The sequence below is a fragment of the Clarias gariepinus genome, chromosome 8 (genome assembly GCF_024256425.1).
Source record: "Clarias gariepinus isolate MV-2021 ecotype Netherlands chromosome 8, CGAR_prim_01v2, whole genome shotgun sequence".
Taxonomy (NCBI): domain Eukaryota; kingdom Metazoa; phylum Chordata; class Actinopteri; order Siluriformes; family Clariidae; genus Clarias; species Clarias gariepinus.
In genome coordinates, this window is record NC_071107.1 from 22,704,487 (window position 1) to 22,724,167 (window position 19,681).

Genomic DNA, 19,681 nt, shown 5'->3' on the forward strand with positions numbered 1-19,681 from the left:
ACACTTGTGATGTCAGACACTGATGTTGGACGAGCAGCTCGCAATCTCCGCTCTTATTTATCCTAAAGGTGTTTTATTGGTTGAGATCAGGACTTAAGTTCTTCCACACCAAACTCGCTTATTAATGTCTTTATAGACTTTGCTTTGTGCACTGGTACGCAGTCATGTTGGAACAGGAAGGAGACATACCTAAACTGTTCCCAGAAAGTTAGGAGCATGAAATCACCCAAAATGCCTTGGTATGCATTAAGGCCTAGGTGCTTGATTTTATACACCTGTAACCATGGAAGTGATGGGAACACCTGAATTCAATTATTTGGGTGGGTGAGCGAATACTTTTTGCAATATAGTGTATATGCTCCTCTAACTAACATGGTATGTGTCGATATGAACATAATATACTTACTTGCATAATGTGGCACGTTGGGTGCTGTGTGAAAGAGTTTGTGGATGCCATGCCCACAGTAACTTCGCACTACAGAAAATCCATTAGCCTGCGCATGTTTCTGAATAATGTTTCCCAGCTCCCGGTAACGTACACCAGGCTTTACTTCAAGAACAGGACACAATACATCCTATTACTGAGCTGCACAGTGCTGCAGTACAGCGCTGACCTCTAGAGGCCATGAGGCATAAGCAAAGCAGAATATTACACTGATAAACAAATATTTTAAATCCATACAATCGAGGGCTAAAGCAAAATTTATTTTTCTTACCAGCATCAATAGCTTGCATAAGACATTCATATGTAGTCTGGACCAGCCTTTTTGCCCCATCATCCACCTCACCGACAAAAAAGGTCTCATTCAGATCTCCATGGTAACCATTGTGGAAAACAGTAATGTCCACTGAAACATAAAAACTCGGGTTATTAAAGAAAAGTAGCAACAAGAGAAGTTATTGCACAGCAATAACACTGTCCTGATCCACTAATAAAAAAATAACTGCCACAAGATGAAGCAAGTGTGTGGAATCAGATCTGGAATTACTTGTCTACCAAATCTGTTCTATGAAACAGTTACTCTTTTACCTAGACTGAACCTTATGACCATAACATAAACCTAAACTACTATAAACTCATGTTAGAGCTGTTCTCAGTTGGGCTCATATGGATATGGAGTGAGTAACATTGCAATTACAGGTGACAAATTTTGCCCTTCTAAATGTATTATTAATGCTATAAAGTATTTTTTTGTGTGTCTTTACCATTAAGGATGTCCCCCTCTTGTAGGGTGCGGCGGTCTGGTATTCCATGGCAGATGACCTCGTTAACTGAAGTACAGCAGGACTTTGGAAAGTTATAATAGTTGAGGGGAGACGGATAGCAGTTCCGTGCTGTGCATGCCTTTTAACAAAAGGAAAACAAGATCAACATTTTATAGTGTATTAATAAAACACCAATCGACTGCAACATTAACACCACCACAGGTAAACTGAATGACATATCAATTATATACTAGTAAACCAAAGGACCAAAGTCTTCCTTTGCTTGGCATCCTTTTCGAGAGATTTATTCAGTGCACACCTTGCAGATTTATCTTGTGAGACAGACAATAGACATAGATTTTCTGATCGTCCTAATTAAAGGTGGCGATCAAACTACTTAAATGGAATAAATAATGATCGGTGGCTGATCGGAGCACCTCTAAATCACAGAATGAGTGAATTCTTGGATGTCTCTTCAATATTTTCTTACTTACAGCATTATAGCATTATAACTTACAGCAATATTTACTTACAGCATTTTCCTTTGTTTTTTTTTTTGCAAAGTTCTGTCTGTTTTCTGAGATGCTGATATAAGGGAGTTGTGTTTCCAAGCCATGTATGCAATTTAACCTTGCACATCAATACCGCTATCTGAGTATTGTCACTGCTTTTAAATCTGAGATACTGCCAAATTACAGAAGAGGATTTGTTTTTAGGACCAACTGACTATTTTGCATCTCTGCTGCTGTATTTATTTTAGTGATCAAAAAGCAGAAGATTAGCCTTTTGTTGTCTCCAGAGCCACAAGCACACACAAGCACGGAATTTAAAACAATGCACTGATAAATGAGACTTCTGATTGGACAGTTTTACCATACATGCATATGCCATGTTCAGGATGCTTCTGTAATAAACTGCAGCCTTTTCCTCCATATTGGAATTTTGATTTTCATGTGATTAATTGTGCAGCACTCATTAGATCTAAGATGGCTCTCACAGTTACCTAGCAGCCTTTTTTTTTTTTTTTTTTACTGTACACTGATGAAGCCCTGATCTAGCTGTAAGTGTCATTTAAAAACCATTAAAATATACAATAAAAACCTTAACTATGTAATATGTATTACTTTTGCATCAGATACAAGCTTGGTTTGTAGCATTATGGAGCAGGATAGTAGCAAACGTTTTGTTTAGTACATGTAACACATAAAACGTTTGTTCTACTCAAAGCTAACATTTTTGTTGCCTCTGAGAAAACAGGGGCAATTAAGCATTTTACAAAATAACACATGAACATCAGAATCCCATTTCAGCAAAGCAAACAAGATGTATACAATCTTCTTCCCTGTAAAAAAAAAAAAATTATCCCCTTGACTTTTCCTCAACTTTGATCTAATATCATGGGTCTTAGTGTGTCTAAATGTGGTTCAGTGACAGTTGCTTAATCATTAATATTTAACAGGACATGAAGCAAGAATGGTCAGAGAGAAGAAAGAGTTACCAGATGTACAGCATGATCAATCTCTTCTGTCGTCACTCCAGGTTTTACCATCATGGCAGCAATGTCGAGAACCTCTCTCGCCAGCTGCAAAGAAAGTTTAATTAAAATCTGATCTAATTCGTACAGTACCTGTAAGTATTGTTAGCATGTTACAAAGACTAAGAGCATTACTAAACTTAGTATGAACATTTGTGTCCTTGGTCATATTCTTGGTAATAACCAAGAATGGGTGTCTGCTGATTAGGGAGAACAGTGTAATCATTGTTTTCAAAAGTTTGTTTTACAAGTCCCTCTGAACCACAAAGTTTATGTCACTGCTATATAAGTTAAACTAATAAAGAATAAATAGGTATTCACTTTTTTTTTGACGCAAGGAGCAAATCATCTATACATTTCAAGATCACAGACCATCATTTTTAGACTAGATAGGTGCCTTGGACTGCCTCTGGGGACGAAACTGCACTCCTCATGATATTATAAGGTACTCATCAAAATGAAAAAGTATGAGAACCGTCCAAGTCAAACTGCGACTTTTGATTGTGCAGAATAACAGAACAGAGTTATAAGAGAATTTTTTCCCTAATGCACTTAATGCTTGGATATCAGTACACCAGAGCCATAATCGGACTGCCTGCTTCATGTCTGAAATGATGCCAGGAACATTAATGACCCAAAAATGTGAAAAAAGCTTGACGTGAGGTCATGGAATGAATGGGGGATTTGGCAGTAACTCCAGGGAAGCTTTTTGTAATGCGCAAGAGGTGTTCGTGGATGACTATATGTATTTTAAAGCATCAGGCGTTTATAAGTGTTCACAGGAACAACAGCAATGGGCTGTTAATTGGTTTAAACCTTTATTCACAAGGAAAAAAATGTATGACAAGTCCCAGTTTGACTTGAACGCTCCTTGTAATTTTGTAACGTTCATCTGATCGAAGATAAACTTATAAAATGGACATCCTTGCAACAAGGGATGATGTACAATGCACTTTGCACCTTACCGGAACAATTACAGGGAATTGAGTTTACATGTGGCAATAGCATTAGTTAAAGGCCCAACAAACATGATTCAACAAATCCCAGTCCACGAGTATTTTTTATTTTATTTTTTTTTTTTCTGGTCTGTTTTGGCATTTTGTCTACACAGGTCACTGAAAACAGACTTGTTGGAAAATTAATTCCAGAGTGACGATTTTCAGGATCTCCGTTTGAAGTCAGAGCATGACATACTCAGAACTTTCTTTCAGGCTTTTGACTGGTCAACATGGCTTTGAAGTTATGGTTACATACCTTTGCTGGCTGGTTCAGCTTAGTCTGACAGCTTATTTTTGCATTTTTATGTGAATGAAGTTTTTTGAGAATAAGAGAAGAAAAACCCTGTTTTGAAAAAAATTAGTCTGTGTGTGAACCACGCCTGAGCTATTAAGCATAAAGCTGTATTTACCTTACAGACGATTCTCATGCCCTCAGTCTCTTCAGGATTAAGGATCTTAATTTGTGAAGTCCCTTTAAGGGTCTGCTCCGTCTCGGACATACCTAAAAACCAACAGAATCACCAGTCCAGTCAACACAATTCATAAAAACCAACCATCCTTTAACCATTTACTCTTGATCAGGTCCATGTCCAATGACGCGCACATACACACAGACACAAAATAGAATATGTTTTACATGCACACACGTGGTCACAGTGTTATAGTAAACAGTACAAGCGTGCACTGATGTTGATTATACCAGTGGGAGACGCGCACTAAGACCCAGCAGGAAAGAAGATTACCCACAATTCTGAGTGCAAGTTGATACATGATACTCGGTACTCGTATACCAAGACTTTATTTAAAATCTTCGCTCATCTTGCGAAACACTTCCAGTGTAGTCGTGTTAAACATTAATTACAGTGAGTTTCCGCAGCTTTGATTAAGAAGACAGATATAAAATATATTTCCACACAATTTTACACAGTGCACAGATGTCTTATCAAGTACTATTGATAAATGAAGCAAGATCTGGATATGAAGTTACAGATTACAGAATTTAGACAAAACACTTTAGTCGTGTATGGAATTAATAAGACTGTTACTGTATATGAGGATTAATTGTAAAAACTATTTAAATAGTATTGAACAATATGAATTAGAAATATATTAAGCAACGAAAAACTGGTGAATTCCACATTACAAAATTCTAGAGATTACTATTTTATTTAACTTAAGGAGAAATGAGATATAAGGAAATGAAAATAGCAGGCTGTGCATTGGGGAACACAGATTGTTTAAATATTTTTCGTTCCATTTGCGCAATTGCGCTGGTCTTACCCAGCGGGTGATCAGCATAGTCCGGCCTCTGAATGTGCCCTGGAACAGGACGCATGGATGTCTATAAAAGCAATTAAAAAACATTTTATTTTCCATAAAATATATACTTTTATTACTTACTATCACTTTCAGTAGATGTTGATTTATTTGTGCTCATACCAGAGGATAGTGAGGTCGCAGCTTCCCAGAGTACTTGTATCCAGGCCAGGGATCTGTGTTGACCTCTTTCTCCACACAGTTATTTTCCTCACTCTTTTTGTCATCTTCTGTTCAAACACCCAATAACAAGATCCGTTATACACATCGCCAGTGAAACACACAGGGGGCACAATACAAACATAATACATACTTGCTTTCTTGTGGAGCAGTTTGTGGGTACCCCAGCTGCCTTTGAAACATTCCTAAAAAACAGAGGTTTGTAGCATGTATTTAAAAAATTCTGGATGCACATTGACACACACACAGCATTATAAAATTCTTAAACATTACTGGCCAGAAAGTAGTTGACTAGTTATACTTTTCAAGACGGGTAAAACGATTAACTTTTAATTCAGATTGCCAAAACAAGAGAATTTAAAGCCCCTAATTCTGTTTCAGAATTTTAAGCAGAACTATTGTTTTGCCACCACTTTATAGCCAAATTTAATTGCTGTGCTTTCAGAAAATTCTTCAAGAACTACCTGGCACTATACACCCTCAGTGATCAAACCACTGAAAATGCACATGACTAGTTACTTAGTTATAGTAGGCCAAAGGTATTAGAAATATATTAACACCAGTACTTAATTTTTCACCAGCCTTTTTCTTTTTCATATTAAAACAGCATTCATGTAATGAACAATCATTCTTTGTGTGTTACTTCAACGAAATAAGATAAGATGACCAATTATCACAAGTTCTCAAAGCTGACTTTCTTGTCATGTTACAAAAAAAGTAGGCGAAGGAGATGGGGTGGAATAAAAATACAAAAAGCATGGGTGTTGTTTTGCTTATGAAATCACACCCATGTGAACTTTAGGATTTTTTAAAAATCAGCAAGAGATGAGCCAAGAAATGTGTGAACTCGGGGGGACACTGCCAATTATCCACGTTAAGTCTTTGTTTCACAGTTATTTGTATACGTGTTGAAATATACATATTAAGACTCAGTGTTCTCAATGTTGCTCAATATTTATGAAGTTGAGAAACTATTGTTTCTAAGCGTCACAAACGTGAAGTAACCTTCGCCAGTCCTCACAAAGCAATAGTGAAATTCTGTGATTGTAATCTCCCCTTGTACCACAGTTACACAGTCCTAGGCCTACAGTATATACTGATGTTCAATATAAAGAAAAGTGTCCCTCTGGGACATTTTTTCTCCCTGTCCACTTTCCTGAATCACTACTTCATTACCACTAACTTGTTGCTAACTACTCATAACTCTGACTAAAAAGCATGGGAGTATTTTTGGAGGAGTATTGACATAGTATAGGCAGGTTCACTGCCCATTTACAGACTTGCAACAGGTGGCTGAAATGAACACACCAACCAAGAAGACTCCAGACAACGAATAAGACATTTGTCCCTTTAACCCTCTTCGTAGTTATGCATCGTTTATTCATTTATTTTTTACTTTATAGTGTTTTAACATTAAATTAAACTGATTTAACATTAGCTGGATCACAATGACCCCGAATTCAGTCCTTGTGAAATATACATTTTAAAACTCGGACCCTGTGTCAAGCTTGTACATGTTTCTGAAAGTAAAACATGGACTTAAAAATCATATCTTTCCTTGACAGCTCGCAGCAGAGGCAGTCTAACATTAGTGCTAGCAGTGCTTTAACTCTGAAGCCCGTGGTCCCAAACTCACACTCATACTAACACTAACACAGAAAGACCCCTAAACTGCCATACAGCTAGTTCGCTATACGTGTGTTACGTTTCTTATGTTGAAAAGTGTTCATTGAAATGCGTAAATGTGCACCACCAAAGTCATAAATCCCGCCGGTTAGCTAGCCTGGCCCAGTGAGCATGTTGTGCTAGCTGTATGGCTAAAACCGGGTGAGCCTAGTTTTAGCAGCGTGCTAGCTAGCTCGTTAGCTAAGTACCACAGAACCGGTAAAGCTCGAGCTGAACCCGGGCGCTACCTGAGAGCAGAAATATGAGCCTTGTATCCCGAGTTTAATACAGGTGGGACACTGCAGTTTGGCTTCTTTACTGCAGCCCTCGGTCTCACACGCCCGCGTAGTCACCACCGCCGCCATGCTCTGAGTCAAGAGAGAGAGAGAGAGAGGGGGAGAGAGACGCAGTGTGATCACTCGATACGAAGGGCCCTCATTAGTGCACTACATAGGGTATGACAGTAGATTCAGCACTCTATGTAATACATTAATATATGCAGTAGGGAGGTGCCTGGTGTCTAAAAGAAATCCTTAAAACTTTTTAAAACCTCCACTAATGTAAATATTTCACTAACTCTCAAATGTTCGTCACTTCCTTATATCTTAAAAATAATTACAGCTTAAACAAATTCTTCAGTTTATCCCCAAAAATCACCTCACATTCCCCAAACACAGACCAAGCTTGGCAAACACTTTTGGCAATATTTTCCACCTTTGTTTGACCTAATTAGTAGGAAAAAAGTGTTTTAGATTTTTTTTACTTGCTTTACTACTGTACTGGCTTTACATGGAAAATTGTAGTCATCATCTCATTCTTTATACCACTTTAGGGTCGCGGGGGCCTGGAGCCAATCCCAGAGGCTTACAACATGAACAGGGTGACAATCTATCGCAGATCTCTCTCTCTCTCTCTCTCTCTCTCACACACACACACACACACACACACACACTTCGGGCAATTTGGGCATGCCAGTTAGCCTAATCTGCATGTCTTTGGACTGTGGGATGAAAGCGAAGTACCCAGAGGAAACCCACCAGGCACAGGGAGAAGTTACAAACTTCATGCACACAGTTCACGAGGCAGAAACCAAACCCGGATCATGAAGGTCCTGGGCGACAATGATAAACACTAAGCCACTGTGCCGCCAGAGGTTTGTTGTGTGGTGAAAATAAGCAGAAAATCATTACACAATTAAACTAATAATATATGGATATGAAGGATGTAATTTTTTTTCGCTCAAGACTCTTTTCAGATGACTATTAATACCATGTTATGGTATGGAAGGCTAGTCTTCCTTTTCCCTAATACTTGACCCTATAGAACAGAAACTGACCCTCTGTAAATGATTCTGGTCTGATAGTAACCTGTTGGATAGTGAAAGTCTGATCTCCATCCCTAAAATGGCATCATTGTAGAGAACTAATAACTCAGAAATTAGAAAGTTTCACTGCAGATTCTGAAAAATTGGGTCAAAATTAACCCTCAAGCTGTAGATTATATTTTTTTAAGGCGATAATAGTGGGCAAATTTCCTATCTTTTGATGTTCATGTAAGTGCAAATTTAAAACACCGAATCTTGGAGACCCTTGGCAGTTACTGGCTAAGATTTGGCATGTGCTAATTTGAAATGTAGGTGTATTCTAAATAGGTTTCTGCCAAATACTCTGATTTAGCCCTAGTCAGTAATTATGAACATGTGATGACTTGTGTTGATTTCATTAGCAGTGACACAGGTAGCAATGCAATAAATGCATATAAAGAATATGATCAGAAATGGAGCACATTCTTTAAATAATCTATCTGATTGAAATTACCTGTGTAGAATTTTGTTAAAAATGGCTAATTCCTGCAGCTGTTTTTCTGAACGTTTATGAATCTATTCTCTCATCATGGTGAGTTGGACAGCTTTCCAAGAACATTTGATAATGAACAATGCAGATGCAAATGTATTACCTCTTATGTGTTTAAGGGGCTGGGCTGGGGGCTTGATGCAAAAAAAAAAAAAGAAGCACTAATCCAGTTTTTAATACTCTGTATAGGTTTGTTCTACCATATATGAATAGTTGACTGTTTATCTTTTTAAGATGCCCAATACTATTATTAAATATAGTTTTGCATATGAACAAATATGTTGGGAGATATATTTAATGGGAGAAATATAAAACAAATAATAGACATCTTCCTAGACGTGCTTCCTCTTAAGCTGTTTGGCATTCGCTCCTAACATGGCATGTCTAAATAGAGAGTGATGATAGTCCTTGATCTCTCTCATGTTTTAAGGCTAAGTAGGGATTTCACTTTTTGTATGTTTTTCATAGTTTTTGGCTTTGACCTTAAGAGGTCTATCTTTACCTAACCATATAACCAAAATTAAATTGAATAATATTTTATCCCTCTTTTCTGTCTGCATTCTTAAAGCTAAATAAATAAATAAATAAATAATAATAATAACAATAAAAATAAAAAATAATAATTATTATTATTAGTAGTAGTAGTAGTAGTATTAATAAAATTATTTTTAAAATTTTTATTATTATATTAGTTGGAAATAAATTCTCCACTTGTGGATTTTACTGGTTATATTTAGGTTTTACTGTTTAAATTTACATAAACATAATAAATTATTATTCATCCTAAGCTTTGAATTTGTGAGTAAATGCTCATGAACTTATAAAGTATATTACCAATTCCTCCTCAAATGCCACCTATTGGACTATGATAATCCCAGTTGTCACACTTAAAACAAGTGTAACGTTTAAAAAAGCACAACTATTTTTGCCACTCCCATGTCTTAAGCTCCCCCTCCACTCACTTTCTTTTCCAGTGTCCCATTCTATGCGCTTCTCTTTTTTTCAAACCTACCTCCTTTTCCCCTTTTACCTCAGAGTTTGTGATAATTCCTCTAGATTGTTGATTAACCTGCATAGATTGATAGCTAACTTAATGAGGGTATGGACCTTGCGAGGTATCTAGCTGTGCATGTCATTGCTTTTAGACTGTGCAGCTCATAACATCAGCCAGTGAATCCTTATTTGGACATTTAGACCAAAGCGAGTGCTTGTGGTCTTACAAACATTTAAATTATTTTCTTTGAGAAAACCTGCTGTTTTTGTAATTCCTGTTTTATATCTACATGTTCTGCAGTTATATGGACATTTTGTAGACAGATTTTGAGTGTGAGTATATGCTTTACACAGCTGGAAAACTCTGAGATACCCAATCGCAGCTGCTTTCTCATGTGGGAGGGAGAAGGAAGTAAGTGTTGATATCTGTGAAGTGTGTGACCATATAACAGACGGAGGTGAGGTGAGTAACTGCTTCTGACTGCTCACGATGGAACGGCTTGATCTGGAGACGAAACAAAAACGCTACTGCATTCAAGGGAAGCATGTCGTGGTCATATGTTTGGCTGTGATGGTGACAGGTATTGCAGTGGGTCTTGGGGTGGGCTTGAGCCAGAAGACTTCCACTAATGAGGGCAACAAGCCAACAACAACAACACCGCCAACAACAAGCAGCCCAGTCACGGACAGAAGCCCCTGCAAACCTTCCAACAACACAAGTGGTGGCTGGACCAATTTTCGGCTGCCTGACTACATCATACCAATCCACTATGACTTACACATGGAGCCCAACCTAGATACAGATGTTTATACTGGCAGTGTGGCCATCCATCTGAATCTGACAAAGCCCAGCACTTACATATGGCTGCACATTCGAGAGACGTTTGTATCATCCATGCCAACTCTCCAGCTCAAGGGTTCAACTGATACCATCTCCATTGGCCTGAAGGGGTGCTTTGAGTATACTCCACAGGAGTATGTAGTCGTGGAGGCCACAGAGGAACTGAGAGCCACAAGCACAGATGAGTACTACATCCTCACTCTGAAGTTCCAGGGCTGGCTGAATGGCTCTCTTGTCGGCTTCTACAAAACAACCTACCTTGAGAATGGAATAATCAAGTCAGTGCTATTTCTTTCTACTTTCTGCTGTGGGAATGTATGATAAAAATGTATTAATATGTTTCACTTTGAACAAATTTGTTGACAGATCTGGTATTTCAAAGTGAAGAGCGAAATCTAATAGAACAAAAATTCCATCACTGTGCTTTATCTTGTTGTTTTTAATGCTTAACAATTCCTATTCATCATCCTGGTACAGTTTGTACCAGAATTGCATACATCTTAAATCATTTCTCTTAAAATAGTATTTTAGTGTTTTTATCATATTATCTAATACAAACACTATATCGGTCTTTTTTGATGCATGGAAACAGCCGTCTGTGCAACAGCTTAGTGCAGCTTTTGCATTCCTTACAAGATCATTGATGTGTAGGTGCAAAGATCAGAGCACAGATCACAGAAAAGACCACACATGAAAGACAGCAGAATGAGTTATAGGCTCCAGGGGATTCCAGTGGATTGTTCCAAAGTAGTATGCTTAGTCCTCGATCAACAACATCTTTTATAATTATTCTACATTTAATATAATGTTAATAGATGGATGAATTTATATTGTACCATAATAATGTGTGCAGTATGCAAATGTGAAGGCTCATGGTTATAATGTGTCTCTTGGGGTCCGGGGCTCATGCAGCAGTAGGGTGATGTTATGCTATTTGAGAAAGGTTGGAAATTTTTTACAAATTTCACAGCACAAACAAATGCAGTAACTAGAGCAGAAAACCAGATATTTACACGATGCAATTTTTTTCAAACTGTGGGGTTAAAAAGCTGTACACTGTAGCATACAAACAGACATATGGGTGCCAGGGATTGTTTCTAGAATAGCTTGATTGGGTCAGTAGTTTTAAACAGTAGCTAACAACACAATACCATATCTTAGAATATCACTTTTGTATCTAATACACAGCATTTGTCTATAATTCCCAATAATACATCTGCTGTACTTTAGAACAATGGGTTCTAAGTTTTAAAAAATCCTAATTCATCTTCATTAGACCTTAATATGAAAGTGTCATTGAGATGGAGTGTTCTCCTCTTGGTGAACTGTAATAGAAAATGTAAACAAAGAGCTGGATTTTACAAGTCCCTAACGTTCTCTTACAGAAAAATTGCAGCCACAGACCACGAACCCACCGATGCTCGTAAATCTTTTCCCTGTTTTGACGAGCCTAACAAAAAAGCCACATACAAAATTTCCATCACCCATGACCAGGACTACAGTGCCTTGTCCAACATGCCAGTTGAGGTATGCTGCACATGCTCAAACACATGGTATAAATGTGTGTATGAACATTATGTTTTTTATCTATTATTCCAGAACCCTGACCCACCAATTATCTAACCTTTACTTTTATATGTTTTTAACAGAGTACATTGCCTTTTGACCAAAAGGTAAAAACTAATTTTGTCACATCAGTTAAGATGAGTACCTACTTGGTGTGTTTTGCAGTACACCAGTTCACTTTTGTGGAACGGATGTCTAAAAGTAACATTCCAGTAAGTACACTTTTCTCCAAGCATCAGTGTCTTCAGTGTTTATGTGTTTTAGGCAAGAATAAAAGCCTGCTCATGAGAGTGAAACTCTCCAATTACTCTTCAGCTTAGGATCTATGCCCAGCCTTCACAGATCCACACTGCTGATTATGCTGCAAATGTCACTAAGATCGTCTTTGACTATTTTGAAGAATACTTTAACATGAGTTACTCCATTGGAAAGCTTGGTAAATATGTTAAATAGATTTACACATATTTATTATAGAGTATGCACAATATACATAGCATTTTTCATTCAGTTTAACTACATCTGACTCACTTTTATTTGTGTACAATTCATTAATTATATTGAACGATTTTAATTATGATTTTTGGAACTAATAAAAGTCCTATGACATTCCTTTTGCAGATAAGATAGCAATTCCAGACTTCGGGACAGGAGCGATGGAAAACTGGGGCTTGATTACCTATAGAGAGAGCAACCTGTTGTATGATGAGATGGAGTCTTCCTCCTATAATAAGCAGCGTGTGGCCAGTGTCATCGCCCATGAACTTGTGCACCAGGTTAATGACAAAAGGATCATATAACAACTCTTAAAAGAATGCTTTAAAAGGCAGTATTGCATGCTAGTCACAATTTTATAACAGCTTTTAAATAAAGATCCGGTTTATGATATCCAAGTACCTCTGACACTTCATAAGTTGTGTTAAGCAGTACTTCGAAATGCTGTTTCTGCATATTGTTCTCTAAATCAATTGCCAGAATCTTCTATATGCCAAAAGCATCTTTATAATCCTGCTATTGTGTCATATTTTTATATAGTATTTTGCACTTATCTGTTCCCTTATCTCTTTCATATGTTTAGTACATTTAATAAGCAAACCAGAGGTAACCCACATAAAGATAACTAACGTAGTAACTTTATATGATAAATGTCAATTTTTCCCTCTTTGATGAGTACAGCCTACTGTGGTCATGGCCTTTGTATCACACCAGAACCTCGATAAGCAAATTTTACAATCTATACAGGTTCAAGGTTGATGGACGCAATCCACATCCATAAAACAATCAAATTTTTCCAGTGAAATTCCCGATAATTTCCGTCACAAATAGGCTCAGTTTTTATCTCTTCATCTGTGTTTCAAGTCCCTATAATTACAAGATCAAAAGGGGTATCTGATGTGGTGTGTTGTTTGTGGATCAACGTAATTGCCCATGCTCACTACATGATTGTCTGCATTCTAATGGCAGTGGTTTGGCAATATTGTCACGATGGACTGGTGGGATGACTTGTGGCTGAATGAGGGATTTGCCAGCTTCTTTGAGTATGTGGGTGTGGAACAAGCTGAGCCCAGTTGGGGAATGGTGAGCCCGATAACTTACATCATGTACTTCACTTAATACAATTTGGTAAATACTGATTAAAAAACAAGATTGTTGTAAAAAAAAAAAAACTATATTTCTCTGACCAGCGTGACATCATGCTCATTGATGATGTATTTCCTGTCTTGGTTGATGATGCACTGCTCACTTCTCACCCCATCATTGTTGATGTGTCCACACCTTCAGAAATCACATCTGTTTTTGATGCCATCTCATATAGCAAGGTGTGCTTGCACCATGATCTTACAGCTGTTGTTTGTTAAAGCTATTTCTTAGTATACACTTTTTAAAAACTTTTAACATTGTGATTAGATGCCAATTAGTAATAGATTTAGAGGCTTCCTGTTACTTTCTTGAATACATGACTAAAAATTTTTAAAATGTGCTTATGTTAACCTGCTGCCTCTGATTCGTAGGGAGCATCTATTTTGAGAATGTTGGAGGACTGGATGGGTCGAGAAAAATTTAGGGATGGCTGTCGGGTAAGCTTAGAAGAATTACAAAGGTTTTGTTACTTCTATTACATCTATCTGTGTATCCACAAAATAAAGTAGCACTGAACTTTAAACCTCATTTCTTTCACCAGAACTATTTGAAAGCCTTCACTTTTCATAATGCCAAGACATCAGATTTTTGGAACGCCCAGTCTGAGGTAGTCATTTTACTGAGGAAATGTAACAGGGAATGTAAATGGGTTTGCTTGGAACAAGTTCAGGTTTTTGGCAATAAATGTTAGCATCTTTCTAATAGTATAAATATGGATTATATTAGGTGTTTGGGATATCTATAGCAAATGTCATGGATACATGGACCAAACAGATGGGTTACCCAGTGCTAAGTCTTACTAATACAACTACAGAGGCTAAACTCACCCGGAAGAGGTTCCTCCTGGATCCTAATGCTGACCCAACTCAACCCAGCTCTCCTCTGGGGTATGTCTGGTTATGTCAATATGTCTTTATTTCCTCTGGTCTTCTACATTTATCAAGACGTACATTACTTTGTCAAAATCAGTTAAATGCTATCTTCTGTTCAGAGCAATGACCCTCTTCAGATATTGTGCATGGTTAATCTCTCCCACAGCTACAAGTGGACAATTCCTGTGCGATGGAATTCATTGCACACCAACAAGACATACACTGTGCTCTTTGATAAAGACCAACCAGGTACTAGTACAGAACCATGCCTTTTAAATCAAGTTAATTTAATCAATATCATTATCTACATTTCAAAATCTCACACCTGGAGCCTAAGCACCTGTTAGAAAAATAACTCCTGTGTAATTTTTCTTTCAGAGGTAATTATTGAAAACTACTCCCCTGCTGCTGATGGACTCATCAAAGTTAACAACGACCACATGGGCTTTTACCGCGTCAATCATCCTGAGGACATATGGGCTGCCATCAGCCAACAGCTGCTAACAGACCACCTGGTACTATCTCCCGTGTTTATACCCCATTTAATGTTTATAGCTGTGATAATGTGCATCCATAAAGGTTTAAATTGCCTGTGCCTGTTTTTATGGCTTTATTGCAGGTCTTTGGTGCAGCAGACAGAAGCGGTTATATTGATGATGTATTCGCTTTAGCAAGGTATATTTATTTAGAAGAAGAAGAAGAAGAAGAATTTGACTCTTTATACCATATATTTATCAATTGTATACTTTATTTTTTTTTGTATTTGTGTACCTGGATGGTAATATGCATAGTTTTGATTTATTTTTTTAATGTATTTTCACAGGGCAGATGTGATTATAAATTATAGTACCACTTTTGAATTACTTAATTACCTGGCAAAAGAGAAAGAGTATATTGTATGGGACCGGGTTGCCTCATCAATAGCTTATGTGAAGGACATGCTGGCAAGTGACTCTACACTTTATTCCAAATTTCAGGTGAGCCTCTCAAGAATTTGACTATTCATTCAAATATTAAATGTTATTTACTTTACATTAAGTGGGCTTTGATTTTAAGTGGTATGTTTCTCGCGTGCCATGTGGAATGCCAGGGTTCAATTTTCACCCATTGCCCAAACCCCAGTCAAAATGGGAGGGTGTAAAACCTGTGTCACGTTGTGGTCTGCCTCCAAAGATGCAATGTTCTAAGTTGCATTCCTAGATCAAGAACATTAAGAATAAGAGATGAAATTCTGATCTGTTGTCCTAAGTTCATGTTTTGACCTTGAACCTGAATGTCTTGTGTAAAGCAAAAAAAAAAAGAACTGACTTTGCTGTTGCAATACTTTCAGAGGGTTTTATACATTCATGATTCTTAAAAGGATTACCACAGAGTAAGTATTTGGTGTGCAGTCTTGTTCTAATTTTTTTGTATCCATGATCAGAAACTTTTTCAGCAACATGTGTACAACATCTCTAGAGAGCTGGGCTGGGAAGATGTGGGCAGCCAAACTGAACGGTACGCAACTTGCAGGTCTTTCTTTCTGATCTTGTAAAAAATGTAAAAGATAAATATGTGCAAATATTCTATGTGTGTGATCTCTAACTGTATAGGAAATACATTTTAACTGGGGTGTATTCATCTTGCAGGCTATTGAGGGAAACAGTTCTCAGTATTGCCTGCCAAATGGACGATACAGAAATTCTTTCTCAGGCTTCTGCCATTTTTGAAGATTGGATTAATAGAAAAATAAGGTACAGTCAATGATGATACAAAAAAAAGATTTAAATCATCCTGTTGCAAAATAAGTAAAGTGAACAGAAATTTTCTTACTGTGAGTGCAGCAGTGTACCAGTGAATCTAAGGCTACTGGTGTACCGATATGGGATGAAGAATTCAGGATCAGAGGCAAGCTGGGAAATTATGTTTGAGAGGTACCGCAGTACCACACTTGCTCAAGAAAAAGACAAGCTGCTCTATGGCCTGGCTTCTATAGAAAATGTTTCACTCCTGAACAGGTAAGGCATTCAATGAAATTATATAAGAGGGCAACCTAAATGAAAATGCAATAACTAAAATTAAAATAGAGGCAGTAGTGTAAAGTGAGGGTAGAAGATCAGATGTTAAAATAAAAATTACAGTTATTCACCTTGCATTTCTAATCTATGACTTCCTGTAAATGTTGCAAGCATCAGGAACAATAATAATCATAATGTTTTTATGACAGGCTGCTTGAGGCATCTAAGAATGAGACCATTGTAAGGAGTCAAGACCTGTTCACCCTGGTGCGATATGTGTCCCTAAACAAGTATGGTGAAAGCATGGCTTGGGATTGGGTCACTCTTAATTGGGACTATCTAGTGAAAAGGTGAGTGTGTCAGAAGGGGACAGTGAAAAGCTACACATAAACCATACCTAGTAAATCATATGTGTATTGTGTCATTAAACATCATCAGACAGCAGACAATAAAGGAGTTATATGTTTGGTCAAGCTGCTTTATCTGTATCTCACTATCTGATTTAGATACACAATTACGGACAGGAATCTTGGACGTCTTCCTAACAGAATCAGTACGTCATACAACACAGAGCTGCAGCTGTGGAAGGTAACTTCCCCCCAACACACACACACACACACACACACACACACACAGTATACAGTGGTGTGAAAAACTATTTGCCCCCTTCCTGATTTCTTATTCTTTTGCATGTTTGTCACACTTAAATGTTTCTGCTCATCAAAAACTGTTAACTATTAGTCAAAGATAACATAATTAAACACAAAATGCAGTTTTTAAATGAAGGTTTATGTTATTAAGGGAGAAAAAAAAACTCCAAACCTACATGGCCCTGTGTGAAAAAGTGATTGACCCCCTTGTTAAAAAATACCTTAACTGTGGTTTATCACACCTGAGTTCAATTTCTGTAGTCACCCCCAGGCCTGATTACTGCTACACCTGTTTCAATCAAGAAATCACTTAAATAGGAGCTACCTGACACAGAGAAGTAGACCAAAAGCACCTCAAAAGCTAGACATCATGCCAAGATCCAAAGAAATTCAGGAACAAATGAGAACAAAAGTAATTGAGATCTATCAGTCTGGTAAAGGTTATAAAGCCATTTCTAAAGCTTTGGGACTCCAGCGAACCACAGTGAGAGCCATTATCCACAAATGGCAAAAACATGGAACAGTGGTGAACCTTCCCGGGAGTGGCCGACCGACCAAAATTACCCCAAGAGCGCAGAGACAACTCATCCGAGAGGCCACAAGAGACCCCAGGACAACATCTAAAGAACTGCAGGCCTCACTTGCCTCAATTAAGGTCAGTGTTCACGACTCCACCATAAGAAAGAGACTGGGCAAAAACGGCCTGCATGGCAGATTTCCAAGGCCACTTTTAAGCAAAAAGAACATTAAGGCTCGTCTCAATTTTGCTAAAAAACATCTCAATGATTGCCAAGACTTTTGGGAAAATACCTTGTGGGCCGACGAGACAAAAGTTGAACTTTTTGGAAGGTGCGTGTCCCGTTACATCTGGCGTAAAAGTAACACAGCATTTCAGAAGAAGAACATCATACAGTACCAACAGTAAAATATGGTGGTGGTAGTGGGATGGTTTGGGGTTGTTTTGCTGCTTCAGGACCTGGAAGGCTTGCTGTGATAGATGGAACCATGAATTCTACTGTCTACCAAAAAATCCTGAAGGAGAATGTCCGGCTAACTGTCCGTCAGCTCAAGCTGAAGCGATCTTGGGTGCTGCAGTGGGACAATGACCCAAAACACACCAGCAAATCCACCTCTGAATGGCTGAAGAAAAACAAAATGAAAACTTTGGAGTGGCCTTGTCAAAGTCCTGACCTGAATCCTATTGAGATGTTGTGGCATGACCTTAAAAAGGCGGTTCATGCTAGAAAACCCTCAAATAAAGCTGAATTGCAACAATTCTGCAAAGATGAGTGGGCCAAAATTCCTCCAGAGCACTGTAAAAGACTCGTTGCAAGTTATCGCAAACGCTTGATTGCAGTTATTGCTGCTAAGGGTGGCCCAACCAGTTATTAGGTTCAAGGGGCAATTACTTTTTCACACAGGGCCATGTAGGTTTGGATTTTTTTTTCTCCCTAAATAATAAAAACCATCATTTAAAAACTGCATTTTGTGTTTACTTGTGTTTTCTTTGACTAATAGTTAAATGTGTTTGATGATCAGAAACATTTTGTGTGACAAACATGCAAAAGAATAAGAAATCAGGAAGGGAGCAAATAGTTTTTCACACCACTGTATATATAAATTGTGTATAATTTGTTTTGTTTTTAATACATTATATTTTATATAAATGTTCTTTGTAAATTAGGTCTAACAGTATGTAGAAAAATGTCTCTTGATGTTTTTTTTTGGTTGACCTTAGCTTTGGTAGATACAGTATTTCAACTAATAATTTCATCTCTTTACTTGTTTGTTTGTTTGCTTATTCATTTGTTTATTCTTTCATTATCTATTCACTCATTCTTTCATTTTGTTTTCAGATGGAACACTTTTTTGCCCTAAACCCAAATGCTGGAGCAGGAGAGACACCCAGAAAGCAGGCTTTGGAAAGAACGAAGAGCAATATCGACTGGGTGAAACGCAACCAAGAAGAGATCAAATCCTGGCTGGAACACAACGTGTCTTAAACATTAAACACACTTAAGCACACACTTGTCAAAACACTCTCCCATTCTTTTTATGTTTTTTCCCCCAAGAAATTAACCTTAATACTAAAACGAATGAGAGAAACAGAACTTTTTACAAAATTCTAATTATTTGTAATCAGTGTTAATGCACAAGAACAGAAAATGGTCCACTAACAAAGTTATAGGTTTGTTTTGTTCTAGATTAATGTTAATCACTTTGACCTAAACATTCATTTGGACTGTAGATTTGTTACTTTGTATTTAAGTGTTGCCTGGTTAAACAAAAACTTTAAAAATGTTGAGTATGGTATGATTATTCTTGTCATTATATATTCTTTTCAAGGTCGTCATCATTCTTTGACATTATT

The 19,681-nt window shown here is 37.5% G+C and overlaps 2 protein-coding genes across 3 annotated transcripts in view; one reads left to right on the forward strand and one right to left on the reverse strand.

Annotated features, from left to right (window-relative positions):
- The window catches only part of metap1 (methionyl aminopeptidase 1), a 30,657-nt gene extending 23,358 nt beyond the window's left edge, over nt 1-7,299 (reverse strand). For both annotated transcript variants that reach the window (XM_053502982.1, XM_053502983.1), the window contains exons 1-9: nt 7,149-7,299; nt 5,369-5,420; nt 5,179-5,285; nt 5,020-5,080; nt 4,149-4,240; nt 2,705-2,788; nt 1,207-1,345; nt 717-848; nt 407-550 (exon numbers count right to left, since the gene is read on the reverse strand). In XM_053502982.1, the coding sequence (XP_053358957.1) occupies nt 407-550; nt 717-848; nt 1,207-1,345; nt 2,705-2,788; nt 4,149-4,240; nt 5,020-5,080; nt 5,179-5,285; nt 5,369-5,420; nt 7,149-7,265 (928 nt within the window). In that variant the 5' untranslated portion in view covers nt 7,266-7,299. The remainder of the gene's footprint in view (nt 1-406; nt 551-716; nt 849-1,206; nt 1,346-2,704; nt 2,789-4,148; nt 4,241-5,019; nt 5,081-5,178; nt 5,286-5,368; nt 5,421-7,148) is intronic.
- Nucleotides 7,300-9,898: 2,599 nt separating this feature from the next.
- enpep (glutamyl aminopeptidase) lies at nt 9,899-19,613 on the forward strand. Its single transcript, XM_053502277.1, has 20 exons — nt 9,899-10,865; nt 11,973-12,114; nt 12,237-12,365; nt 12,469-12,589; nt 12,772-12,926; nt 13,615-13,728; nt 13,836-13,970; nt 14,163-14,228; nt 14,333-14,398; nt 14,518-14,678; nt 14,830-14,912; nt 15,042-15,178; nt 15,283-15,338; nt 15,487-15,640; nt 16,087-16,160; nt 16,292-16,396; nt 16,487-16,660; nt 16,870-17,010; nt 17,167-17,248; nt 19,167-19,613. Exons 1-20 carry the CDS (start codon nt 10,237-10,239, stop codon nt 19,311-19,313), a joined length of 2,871 nt encoding a protein of 956 aa, XP_053358252.1. The 5' UTR covers nt 9,899-10,236; the 3' UTR covers nt 19,314-19,613.
- The last annotated feature ends 68 nt before the right edge of the window (nt 19,614-19,681 follow it).